This window comes from Scyliorhinus torazame, chromosome 11, assembly GCF_047496885.1.
Source record: "Scyliorhinus torazame isolate Kashiwa2021f chromosome 11, sScyTor2.1, whole genome shotgun sequence".
In the NCBI taxonomy this organism is placed as follows: Eukaryota; Metazoa; Chordata; class Chondrichthyes; order Carcharhiniformes; family Scyliorhinidae; genus Scyliorhinus; species Scyliorhinus torazame.
Window position 1 is genome coordinate 151,579,589 of NC_092717.1, and position 12,989 is coordinate 151,592,577.

At 59.9% G+C, this 12,989-nt stretch overlaps 1 protein-coding gene across 3 annotated transcripts in view; it reads right to left on the minus strand.

Annotated features, from left to right (window-relative positions):
- The window catches only part of yes1 (YES proto-oncogene 1, Src family tyrosine kinase), a 106,534-nt gene that overhangs the window by 20,983 nt on the left and 72,562 nt on the right, over positions 1–12,989 (minus strand). For all 3 annotated transcript variants that reach the window (XM_072467896.1, XM_072467895.1, XM_072467897.1), the window contains exons 5-7: positions 12,009–12,112; positions 9,332–9,481; positions 1,106–1,261 (exon numbers count right to left, since the gene is read on the minus strand). In XM_072467896.1, coding sequence (XP_072323997.1) covers positions 1,106–1,261; positions 9,332–9,481; positions 12,009–12,112 — 410 coding nt within the window. The remainder of the gene's footprint in view (positions 1–1,105; positions 1,262–9,331; positions 9,482–12,008; positions 12,113–12,989) is intronic.

The window sequence follows — 12,989 nt, forward strand, 5'->3', positions numbered from 1 at the left end:
TTCATATGTACTAACTTTGTGCACGTTTGCTGTATTGTACCTGAAAAAACTTAGCCTAAGTTTAGCCTAATTGTCTTTGCGTGAACAAATCTATAACCTGACATTTGGGGCTGGTTTAGCACAGAGCTAAATAGCTGGCTTTTAAAGCAGACCAAGGCAGGCCAGCAGCGTGGGTTCAGTTCCCGTATCAGCCTCCCTGAACAGGCGCCGGAATGTGGCGACTCGGGGCTTTTCACAGTAACTTCATTTGAAGCCTACTTGTGACAATAAGCGATTTTCGTTTCATTTCATTTCAATCATGTCATCTATGCAAGAACCCTTGCACACTTTAGCCCAGGAATAGAGCTCCAAAGTCTGGGTAAGGAACTCCCAATTCGTCAAAAGCCAATAGTTTTATGAATTCCACTGCCACCTCGCACTAATCTGCAGGAACTGGCCTCCCTAGCCCCCTGAATCGTGAAAAGTGTATGTGAACTCAGTCAAATCATCCTTCCCGAGTCTGGCCATACCTCTTTCAGTGGATACTTGTACCTCCTCTACCTTTGTCTGCCATCGGCTTCTTTTCAGTGGCTTCACTTGATGGATCAACTATTTTGAGGAGCTTTGGGAGTTAAGGTGGATGCTGTCCCAAGTCTCTCTATTGCTGTACAGTGATGGACAGACTGATCAGTCCCAGCTATTAGCAAGTCTGCCTGCAGACCCACTCCTTCACCAGAAACTATAGTTTCACTCTTACACATAACATGGCCTGTTGCTTTCCCTTCCAGATGTTCTCAAGCCAGTCTGAGGTTTGACTTTGGAAACTTCACTATACCAGAACAACTTCCCATTGTAATTCCTGTCCCCTTTTTTGTTCTGAGACTGCCCCAATATTGTTAATTAGAACTAGTGAAAGCAGCATGAAATGAAATGGGGATTTAAATTGCAAAACTGTTAAGGAAACAATCTAGCACTAGCCTGGAGCAGCAGAATGTCTAGCATTGTTACAGCCCAGTTGGTTGTTCAAGGTAGAGTAGAATTTTTTAATAAACTGTAGAAACAATGACCATTTTGGAAACAGAACATCTGGATTACAATTTTAAAAAAAATCAGCTAACATACTTACCCATCCAGACTTCACCAAAACAGCCTTGTCCAAGTTTAATTTCTAGACGCAAGGAATCCCGAGGAATCTCCCATGCATCTTTAGCCAGTCCCTGGGTTTGTGGTTTTACAGTAGGGCACACAGTAGTTAATCTATGGCATAAACCATCGGCATGATCTGAAGAAATTGGTTGAAAGAAAACAATTGCACAAATTTTGAAAATTAAAATACATATTAAAAAGATGAAATAGGGGGAATATACCAGGAAACATTTCATAACACTACATTCCATCAATTAATAATTTTATCCCTCAGGATTCTGAAATTGGCAATTTTATTTCCAAGTGAGAGGTGTTGGGGTGGAGATAGGGGCGAGGGGGTGGAGATAGGGGCGAGGGGGTGGAGATAGGGGCGAGGGGGTGGAGATAGGGGCGAGGGGGTGGAGATAGGGGCGAGGGGGTGGAGATAGGGGCGAGGGGGTGGAGATAGGGGCGAGGGGGTGGAGATAGGGGCGAGGGGGTGGAGATAGGGGCGAGGGGGTGGAGATAGGGGCGAGCGTTCAGGGGAAGAAAGAGAGGGCGAGGGGGCGAAGGGGAGGGCGAGGGGGCGAAGGGGAGGGCGAGGGGGCGAAGGGGAGGGCGAGGGGGCGAAGGGGAGGGCGAGGGGGCGAAGGGGAGGGCGAGGGGGCGAAGGGGAGGGCGAGGGGGCGAAGGGGAGGGCGAGGGGGCGAAGGGGAGGGCGAGGGGGCGAAGGGGAGGGCGAGGGGGCGAAGGGGAGGGCGAGGGGGCGAAGGGGAGGGCGAGGGGGCGAAGGGGAGGGCGAGGGGGCGAAGGGGAGGGCGAGGGGGCGAAGGGGAGGGCGAGGGGGCGAAGGGGAGGGCGAGGGGGCGAAGGGGAGGGCGAGGGGGCGAAGGGGAGGGCGAGGGGGCGAAGGGGAGGGCGAGGGGGCGAAGGGGAGGGCGAGGGGGCGAAGGGGAGGGCGAGGGGGCGAAGGGGAGGGCGAGGGGGCGAAGGGGAGGGCGAGGGGGCGAAGGGGCGAAGGGGAGGGCGAGGGGGCGAAGGGGAGGGCGAGGGGGCGAAGGGGAGGGCGAGGGGGCGAAGGGGAGGGCGAGGGGGCGAGGGGGAGGGCGAAGGGGAGGGCGAGGGGGCGAAGGGGTGGGCGAGGGGGAGAAGGGGAGGGCGAGGGGGAGAAGGGGAGGGCGAGGGGGAGAAGGGGAGGGCGAGGGGGAGAAGGGGAGGGCGAGGGGGAGAAGGGGAGGGCGAGGGGGAGAAGGGGAGGGCGAGGGGGAGAAGGGGAGGGCGAGGGGGAGAAGGGGAGGGCGAGGGGGAGAAGGGGAGGGCGAGGGGGAGAAGGGGAGGGCGAGGGGGAGAAGGGGAGGGCGAGGGGCAGAAGGGGAGGGCGAGGGGCAGAAGGGGAGGGCGAGGGGCAGAAGGGGAGGGCGAGGGGCAGAAGGGGAGGGCGAGGGGGTGAAGGGAAGGGCGAAGGGTAGGGCGAGGGGGCGAAGGGTAGGGCGAGGGGGCGAAGGGTAGGGCGAGGGGGCGAAGGGTAGGGCGAGGGGGCGAAGGGTAGGGCGAGGGGGCGAAGGGTAGGGCGAGGGGGCGAAGGGTAGGGCGAGGGGGCGAAGGGTAGGGCGAGGGGGCGAAGGGTAGGGCGAGGGGGCGAAGGGTAGGGCGAGGGGGCGAAGGGTAGGGCGAGGGGGCGAAGGGTAGGGCGAGGGGGCGAAGGGTAGGGCGAGGGGGCGAAGGGTAGGGCGAGGGGGCGAAGGGTAGGGCGAGGGGGCGAAGGGTAGGGCGAGGGGGCGAAGGGTAGGGCGAGGGGGCGAAGGGTAGGGCGAGGGGGCGAAGGGTAGGGCGAGGGGGCGAAGGGGAGGGCGAGGGGGCGAAGGGGAGGGCGAGGAGGGCGAGGGGGCGAAGGGGAGGGCGAGGAGGGCGAGGGCGAGGAGGACGAGGAGGATAGGGCGAGGAGGATGGGGCGAGGGGGATAGGGCGAGGGGGAGAAGGGGAGGGCGAGGGGGAGAAGGGGAGGGCGAGGGGGAGAAGGGGAGGGCGAGGGGGAGAAGGGGAGGGCGAGGGGGAGAAGGGGAGGGCGAGGGGGAGAAGGGGAGGGCGAGGGGGAGAAGGGGAGGGCGAGGGGGAGAAGGGGAGGGCGAGGGGGAGAAGGGGAGGGCGAGGGGGAGAAGGGGAGGGCGAGGGGGAGAAGGGGAGGGCGAGGGGGAGAAGGGGAGGGCGAGGGGGAGAAGGGGAGGGCGAGGGGGAGAAGGGGAGGGCGAGGGGGAGAAGGGGAGGGCGAGGGGGAGAAGGGGAGGGCGAGGGGGAGAAGGGGAGGGCGAGGGGGAGAAGGGGAGGGCGAGGGGGAGAAGGGGAGGGCGAGGGGGAGAAGGGGAGGGCGAGGGGGAGAAGGGGAGGGCGAGGGGGAGAAGGGGAGGGCGAGGGGGAGAAGGGGAGGGCGAGGGGGAGAAGGGGAGGGCGAGGGGGAGAAGGGGAGGGCGAGGGGGAGAAGGGGAGGGCGAGGGGGAGAAGGGGAGGGCGAGGGGGAGAAGGGGAGGGCGAGGGGGAGAAGGGGAGGGCGAGGGGGAGAAGGGGAGGGCGAGGGGGAGAAGGGGAGGGCGAGGGGCACAAGGGGAGGGCGAGGGGCAGAAGGGGAGGGCGAGGGGCAGAAGGGGAGGGCGAGGGGCAGAAGGGGAGGGCGAGGGGCAGAAGGGGAGGGCGAGGGGCAGAAGGGGAGGGCGAGGGGCAGAAGGGGAGGGCGAGGGGCAGAAGGGGAGGGCGAGGGGCAGAAGGGGAGGGCGAGGGGCAGAAGGGGAGGGCGAGGGGCAGAAGGGGAGGGCGAGGGGCAGAAGGGGAGGGCGAGGGGCAGAAGGGGAGGGCGAGGGGCAGAAGGGGAGGGCGAGGGGCAGAAGGGGAGGGCGAGGGGCAGAAGGGGAGGGCGAGGGGCAGAAGGGGAGGGCGAGGGGCAGAAGGGGAGGGCGAGGGGCAGAAGGGGAGGGCGAGGGGCAGAAGGGGAGGGCGAGGGGCAGAAGGGGAGGGCGAGGGGCAGAAGGGGAGGGCGAGGGGCAGAAGGGGAGGGCGAGGGGCAGAAGGGGAGGGCGAGGGGCAGAAGGGGAGGGCGAGGGGCAGAAGGGGAGGGCGAGGGGCAGAAGGGGAGGGCGAGGGAGAGAAGGGAAGGGCGAGGGAGAGAAGGGAGGGGCGAAGGGTAGGGCGAGGGGGCGAAGGGTAGGGCGAGGGGGCGAGGGGGATAGGGCGAGTGGGATAGGGCGAGGGGGATAGGGCGAGGCGGATAGGGCGAGGAGGATAGGGCGAGGAGGATAGGGCGAGGAGGATAGGGCGAGGAGGATAGGGCGAGGAGGATAGGGCGAGGAGGATAGGGCGAGGAGGATAGGGCGAGGAGGGAGAAGGGGAGGGCGAGGGGGAGAAGGGGAGGGCGAGGAGGTGAAGGGGAGGGCGAGGGGGGTGAAGGGGAGGGCGAGGGGGTGAAGGGGAGGGCGAGGGGGTGAAGGGGAGGGCGAGGGGGTGAAGGGGAGGGCGAGGGGGAGAAGGGGAGGGCGAGGGGGAGAAGGGGAGGGCGAGGGGGAGAAGGGGAGGGCGAGGGGGAGAAGGGGAGGGCGAGGGGGAGAAGGGGAGGGCGAGGGGGAGAAGGGGAGGGCGAGGGGGAGAAGGGGAGGGCGAGGGGAGAAGGGGAGGGCGAGGGGGAGAAGGGGAGGGCGAGGGGGAGAAGGGGAGGGCGAGGGGGAGAAGGGGAGGGCGAGGGGGAGAAGGGGAGGGCGAGGGGGAGAAGGGGAGGGCGAGGGGGAGAAGGGGAGGGCGAGGGGGAGAAGGGGAGGGCGAGGGGGAGAAGGGGAGGGCGAGGGGGAGAAGGGGAGGGCGAGGGGGAGAACGAAGGCGAGGGGGGGGAAGGGGAGGGCGAGGGGGAGGGGGGGGAAGGGGAGGGCGAGGGGGGGAAGGGGAGGGCGAGGGGGGGGAAGGGGAGGGCGAGGGGGGGAAGGGGAGGGCGAGGGAAGGGGAGGGCGAGGGGGGGGAAGGGGAGGGCGAGGGGGGGGAAGGGGAGGGCGAGGGGGGGAAGGGGAGGGCGAGGGGGGGAAGGGGAGGGCGAGGGGGGGGAAGGGGAGGGCGAGGGGGGAAGGGGAGAGCGAGGGGGGGAAGGGGAGGGCGAGGGGGGGAAGGGGAGGGCGAGGGGGGGAAGGGGAGGGCGAGGGGGGGAAGGGGAGGGCGAGGGGGGGAAGGGGAGGGCGAGGGGGGGAAGGGGAGGGCGAGGGGGGGAAGGGGAGGGCGAGGGGGGGAAGGGGAGGGCGAGGGGGGGAAGGGGAGGGCGAGGGGGGGAAGGGGAGGGCGAGGGGGGGAAGGGGAGGGCGAGGGGGGGAAGGGGAGGGCGAGGGGGGGAAGGGGAGGGCGAGGGGGGGAAGGGGAGGGCGAGGGGGGGAAGGGGAGGGCGAGGGGGGAAGGGGAGAGCGAGGGGGGGAAGGGGAGGGCGAGGGGGAGGGGGGGGAAGGGGAGGGCGAGGGGGGGAAGGGGAGGGCGAGGGGGGGGAAGGGGAGGGCGAGGGGGGGAAGGGGAGGGCGAGGGAAGGGGAGGGCGAGGGGGGGGAAGGGGAGGGCGAGGGGGGGGAAGGGGAGGGCGAGGGGGGGAAGGGGAGGGCGAGGGGGGGAAGGGGAGGGCGAGGGGGGGGAAGGGGAGGGCGAGGGGGGAAGGGGAGAGCGAGGGGGGGAAGGGGAGGGCGAGGGGGGGAAGGGGAGGGCGAGGGGGGGAAGGGGAGGGCGAGGGGGGGAAGGGGAGGGCGAGGGGGGGAAGGGGAGGGCGAGGGGGGGAAGGGGAGGGCGAGGGGGGGAAGGGGAGGGCGAGGGGGGGAAGGGGAGGGCGAGGGGGGGAAGGGGAGGGCGAGGGGGGGAAGGGGAGGGCGAGGGGGGGAAGGGGAGGGCGAGGGGGGGAAGGGGAGGGCGAGGGGGGGAAGGGGAGGGCGAGGGGGGGAAGGGGAGGGCGAGGGGGGGGAAGGGGAGGGCGAGGGGGGAAGGGGAGGGCGAGGGGGGAAGGGGAGGGCGAGGGGGGAAGGGGAGGGCGAGGGGGGAAGGGGAGGGCGAGGGGGGAAGGGGAGGGCGAGGGGGGAAGGGGAGGGCGAGGGGGGAAGGGGAGGGCGAGGGGGGAAGGGGAGGGCGAGGGGGGAAGGGGAGGGCGAGGGGGGGGAAGGGGAGGGCGAGGGGGTGGAAGGGGAGGGCGAGGGGGGGAAGGGGAGGGCGAGGGGGGGGAAGGGGAGGGCGAGGGGGGGGAAGGGGAGGGCGAGGGGGGAAGGGGAGGGCGAGGGGGGGAAGGGGAGGGCGAGTGGGGGAAGGGGAGGGCGAGGGGGGGAAGGGGAGGGCGAGGGGGGGAAGGGGAGGGCGAGGGGGGAAGGGGAGGGCGAGGGGGGAAGGGGAGGGCGAGGGGGAGAAGGGGAGGGCGAGGGGGAGAAGGGGAGGGCGAGGGGGAGAAGGGGAGGGCGAGGGGGAGAAGGGGAGGGCGAGGGGGAGAAGGGGAGGGCGAGGGGGAGAAGGGGAGGGCGAGGGGGAGAAGGGGAGGGCGAGGGGGAGAAGGGGAGGGCGAGGGGAGAAGGGGAGGGCGAGGGGGAGAAGGGGAGGGCGAGGGCGAGAACGAAGGCGAGGGGGGGGAAGGGGAGGGCGAGGGGGGGGAAATGGAGGGCGAGGGGGGGGGAAGCGGAGGGCGAGGGGGGGAAGCGGAGGGCGAGGGGGGGAAGGGGAGGGCGAGGGGGGGAAGGGGAGGGCGAGGGGGGGAAGGGGAGGGCGAGGGGGGGAAGGGGAGGGCGAGGGGGGGGGAAGGGGAGGGCGAGGGGGGGGGAAGGGGAGGGCGAGGGGGGGGGGGAAGGGGAGGGCGAGGGGGGGAAGGGGAGGGCGAGGGGGGGAAGGGGAGGGCGAGGGGGGGAAGGGGAGGGCGAGGGGGGGAAGGGGAGGGCGAGGGGGGGAAGGGGAGGGCGAGGGGGGGAAGGGGAGGGCGAGGGGGGAAGGGGAGGGCGAGGGGGGAAGGGGAGGGCGAGGGGGGAAGGGGAGGGCGGGGGGGGGAAGGGGAGGGCGAGGGGGGGGAAGGGGAGGGCGAGGGGGGGGAAGGGGAGGGCGAGGGGGGGAAGGGGAGGGCGAGGGGGGGAAGGGGAGGGCGAGGGGGGGAAGGGGAGGGCGAGGGGGGGAAGGGGAGGGCGAGGGGGGGAAGGGGAGGGCGAGGGGGGGAAGGGGAGGGCGAGGGGGGGGAAGGGGAGGGCGAGGGGGGGAAGGGGAGGGCGAGGGGGGGAAGGGGAGGGCGAGGGGGGGAAGGGGAGGGCGAGGGGGGGAAGGGGAGGGCGAGGGGGGGAAGGGGAGGGCGAGGGGGGAAGGGAAGGGCGAGGGGGGGAAGGGGAGGGCGAGGGGGGGAAGGGGAGGGCGAGGGGGGGAAGGGGAGGGCGAGGGGGAGAATGGGAGGGCGAGAAGGGGAGGACGAGGGCGAGAAGGGGAGGACGAGGGCGAGAAGGGGAGGGCGAGAAGGGGGTGAGACGGGTGAGCGGGGTCGAGGTGGGCCGGGTAGGGGGGGTTGAGGTGGGCCGGGTCAGGGGCGGTTGAGGTGGGCCGGGTCAGGGGCGGTTGAGGTGGGCCGGGTCAGGGGCGGTTGAGGTGGGCCGGGTCAGGTGTGTTGGGAGGGGCCGGGTCAGAGGGGGCGGGAGGGTCCGGGTCAGAGGGGGCGGGAGGGTCCGGGTCAGAGGGGGCGGGAGGGTCCGGGTCAGAGGGGGCGGGAGGGTCCGGGTCAGAGGGGGCGGGAGGGTCCGGGTCAGAGGGGGCGGGAGGGTCCGGGTCAGAGGGGGCGGGAGGGTCCGGGTCAGAGGGGGCGCGAGGGGCCGGGTCAGAGGGGGCGCGAGGGGCCGGGTCAGAGGGGGCGCGAGGGGCCGGGTCAGAGGGGGCGCGAGGGGCCGGGTCAGAGGGGGCGCGAGGGGCCGGGTCAGAGGGGGCGCGAGGGGCCGGGTCAGAGGGGGCGCGAGGGGCCGGGTCAGAGGGGGCGCGAGGGGCCGGGTCAGAGGGGGCGCGAGGGGCCGGGTCAGAGGGGGCGCGAGGGGCCGGGTCAGGGGGCGCGAGGGGCCGGGTCAGGGGGCGCGAGGGGCCGGGTCAGGGGGCGCGAGGGGCCGGGTCAGGCGGCGCGAGGGGCCGGGTCAGGCGGCGCGAGGGGCCGGGTCAGGCGGCGCGAGGGGCCGGGTCAGGCGGCGCGAGGGGCCGGGTCAGGCGGCGCGAGGGGCCGGGTCAGGCGGCGCGAGGGGCCGGGTCAGGCGGCGCGAGGGGCCGGGTCAGGGGGCGCGAGGGGCCGGGTCAGGGGGCGCGAGGGGCCGGGTCAGGGGGCACGAGGGGCCGGGTCAGGGGGCGCGAGGGGCCGGGTCAGGGGGCGCGAGGGGCCGGGTCAGGGGGCGCGAGGGGCGAGTAAGGGGTTGTGAGGGGCGAGTAAGGGGGGGTGAGGGGCGAGTAAGGGGGTGAGGGGCGAGTAAGGGGGTGAGGGGCGAGTAAGGTGGTGCGAGGGACGAGTAAGGGCGTGTGAGGGGCAAGTAAGGGGGTGAGGGGCGAGTAAGGGGCCGTGAAGGGGTGCCTAAGGTGGTGTGAGGGGGCGTGTAAGAGAGTTGAGGGGGTGAGTAATGGGGTGTGAGGAGCATGTAAGGAGGTATGAGGGGGTTAGCAATGGAGTGTGAGGGGATGTGTAAGGGGGTCTGAGTGGGAGTGTGAGTGGGAGTGTAAGGGGGCGAGTAATGGGGTGTCTAACAGCCAATGAAATACTGTCTGAAATGTCGCTGTTGGAACATAGGAAACACTGTAGCTAATTTCAACTCAGCAAACCCCTACAAACAACAATGTGATAATGATCAGATAATGTTTTTTTGATCTGGATTGAGGGGGAAATATAGACCAAGACACCAGGAATTACTCTTCTACATTTCTTCAAAATAGTGCCATGGGACCTTTACATCCACCCAAGCAGGCAGATGGAGACAAAGTTTAACATTTGATCCAAAAGCTGGCATCTCTGACAGTGCAACTGCTCCCTTTGTGCTACACTGGAGTATCAGGGTTGATTTTTGTACTCAAGACCTGGAATGGGACTAATGTGCTACCAACTGAACCAAGCTGATACAGAGCACATGCTTGCTCCTGAGTGAATTAAGAGTTTCTTCAGATTTTCAACACTGCACTTGGTTCATTATTCCACCCTTGAAAAGCTGCATTTCTGAAACTCAATTATCTGAACCTTTTCGAAAAGGAGGTACCTGTGTAATGTTTCACCAGCTTCTGTAGTGACTCAAATTGTGCTCTTGTTGTAATATAATAACCACCGCTGTCAAGTTTTCGGATTTTGTAGTGTTTGACATTATCGCCTTTTGCTTCATCCCAATCTCTTATTGAAAGAGAGTATGCACCTGAAAGATTATTTAGGAAATTTTGAAAATCATGTTGCCATTTTTAATAGGTTTAGTGAAAGCACATGCCTCATTTTTTAAGATCAGTTCAGGTTTTTAACCTGTACCAACAAAATAGATAGGAGGATACATATTTTTAGCTTCCCTTCGATCAAAATTACCATTCCATTTCAATGTTAACACTTAATTCAGGAAGCATAGAACAATTGATAGATAGTTAAGTTACTGTGATACCTAAATTCCTTTCGCAATTTTTCATTTCCTTAACCATGTTGTTCTCAACAATATCTCAAATAATTGCCTACTTGTGCTCCAGGCATGCTGTTGTTTGCAACCCGAGCCTTTGACTGCAGTGAACCTTTGTTCTTGGCAGTTCATTGTAACTCTGCTTGCTCACTCCAGAACATCCCCTCTGTCAACAGCAATCAATGCTTTGATAATGTACTCATTGTTCTTGCACAAGTGTACACATTTGAACGTACATGCTACTAAAAATGACTAATATATATACTGTTACAATCTTAGAGACTAGTGCTTTTTAGAAGAAACTCAAGCACCCACTTATTTACTGAATTATTCCGCAATAGTTTATGTTTAAACAAACGTACTTTATTGTACAAGAGGTAAAGAAAAGTACAACTAGCAACACTATATTAGATAAACACATATTTTAAATCTAAAGTCTCAACAGACCATTTATTATCCTACTTTTATTTCATCCAAGAATTCCCCTGTGCTTTACAGTACCTTTGGGGTTTCTTCCCTTTTCCTGGGATCAAGGTATGCCACAGCTCTCAGGAATTAAATTTCTTGCTATTCGCAAGGTACGAGACTTATTGGGCTCCTTCCAGTATCACTCAGCTAAGCAACCCTCCAATATTTTCCTTAATTACCTTGTAACTGTGAACTCCCAGCTCAAGCATTGGTCTCACTGCATTCTTACTTAGTGACTCCAAATCACCTTTGGTTTCTGATCACCCTCTTCTCTCGGTTCCAGCTGCGTAACAGCTCTCGGCAGATGTTGTCTCTGTCCGTCTCAAATCTGCACTAAACTAACTTCAAATAATGGTTTGTGAGAATAAAATCATCCTGCAGTCTATTACCATGGCAACATGACATACCTGGGATACCCTAGAATAGAGATCAAAATTAATTAACTTGACTTTCAAAATATTCCTTTGATTTGGGGCTCACGTGAATCTAATCTCCGTATATCTCACATTGGGACAACAACAATCAGATACACTGGTTCCATTACAAATCGAAGAGAGGACCACTTGTTTATTATTTCCAAATCTCTAACCCTAACCTCTAAGTGAACAAGGACCACCCTTCGAACTGCAATTCTCTTAAGGCTGTTTACCAGTTTCTCAAACCCAATTCTTTCTCCATGACTCTGTTTCCTCTCCCCTGCCATGTTATATTTACATTATTTCAATCCATGGGGACCGTTCCAGAATCAGAGGAATTCTGGAAAATCAAAACTAATGCATAAATTAACTTTGCATCCAAATCTTTTAAAACCTTAAGGGAGAGTTATTAAGTATAGGGGATTTGTCCGTTATTAGTCCCATTAATTTCTCACTTTTTTCTTTAACTTCCTTACTGCCTTGGTTTCCCACAATTCCTGTTATGCTCCGTGTCTTCTACTGTGAAGAAACAAAATATTTGCTTCGTGTCAGCCATTTCCTTATTCCTCATTCTAATTTCTCTTTCTTCTGCATTTACATTTGCTAATTTCGTTTTTTTTTTAACATACTTGTAAAAGTTCCAACAATCTGTTTTTGTATTCATTATTGGTTTACTCTCATTCTGATTTTTCCCTTTTTATCAATTTATCATCCATTGCTGATTTTTAATACAGTCCCAATCCTCGGGCTTCTTACTCTTTTTGGTAACATTTTAAGCTTCTTCTAATCTAAACTATTCTTAACTTCAAGTTAGCCATGGCTGGTGTCACTTTTCTGGGGAAGTATTTATTCCTCAAGAGAATGTATATTAATTGAGAATTATGAATGATTGATTTAAATAGTTGTCATCATATCCATCATACCTTTTAGTTGCCCAATCTATTTGAGCTAATTTGCTCCTCACCTCCATAACTGGCTCGGTTTTAAATTTAAGGCACTTGCCTTCACTTAACCACATCACCCTCAAACATAATATGACGTGCTATCATCTCATGATCTTCCCCAGAGGATCCTTAATGATAAGATTACTAATTAATTCCATCTAACTGAAAAATAAATTTAAAATTGCTTGTTCCACCATTGGTTCCTTGACATCCTGTTCTTGAAAACTATCTGAAAAGCATTCCATAAATTCACTATCTAAGCTCCTTTTGCTAATTTGTTTGCCAAATTCATATGAAGATTAAAGTTCCCATATTATTGCAATACCCTTGTTACATGCTCCGATAATTTCCTGATTTCTTAATTTATTCACTGTTGCTTTACAAGACTTCCTGTATAATTGCAAATCTTCTGGCCTATTTACTGCTACATTAAACACTTAAAATGGTTGTTACCTTTTGTGGTTTCACTCTCTCTAACTAAAAATGTGCCACGCGGGTTTCCTGGATGTAGCAGCAATCGCTCTGCGTCCTTGCGACCCATTTTACCAAAATACCACCTAGAAACAAATTGCAGAAAGAATGGGTATCACTGATTAACAGTGTTTTCATACACTTAAGCTTCATAAAGCAAACCATATAGGAATCCAAAAACCAGGAAAAGCATGCTACATGCCTGAAAGTAATAACAAAGAACTGTTTTGTTGTGGGATTTCAAGCCTGAATTTTCTTTTGAAATTTTATACAAAAAAACAATTTTGTAAATTAGTTTGATTATAGGAACATCCAACTAGAGAATGACAAAATAAAGAAACCCATGATGTGTGAATGAAAAACCAAAGGAATGAGGGGTTAGAATTGTAAGACTGAAGTGAGAATCATTGAAAAGGAAAAACTTTAGAAATGTCAGAGACCAAATGTACATTTGCACCATAGTGTCAGTGCAAAGCAGTTTCATTTGCAGCAGTGGAGTTTTAAAGATATATTCTTCAAGGCCCTGAAGCTCCAATGCTATGATTCTAAAATTGCTGCAGCAGGTTTCAGTATCAATGTTTTTGTTGTGCCACTGCAAACAAACAACAGTTTTTTAATAGCCATTCCTTTGGGATAGTTTGTAATTCTCAGCCAAGTGTGCTTTTCCTCAAAAGGCGGACGACACAGTATATACCGTGTTAAGGGCACACAAATGCAAAAACGAATTATGCAAAACTGAGGCCATTGTATACCTGCTGTCTAACCTGGAGATCAAACCCTGATCTGACACCGAACAGAGTGAATTTGCTTTGGAGTGAGTGTGCAGGCCCTAACTCCACATTTATAGTTGAGGCTTTCCGCCAGTGCAAGGCCAAAACTATCGCGTACCAATGTGAAAGATACTGTAAATGTAGTCTTGGGGGCTGATATTACAGAAAGGAAATGAAGAATGTGCACATGTAC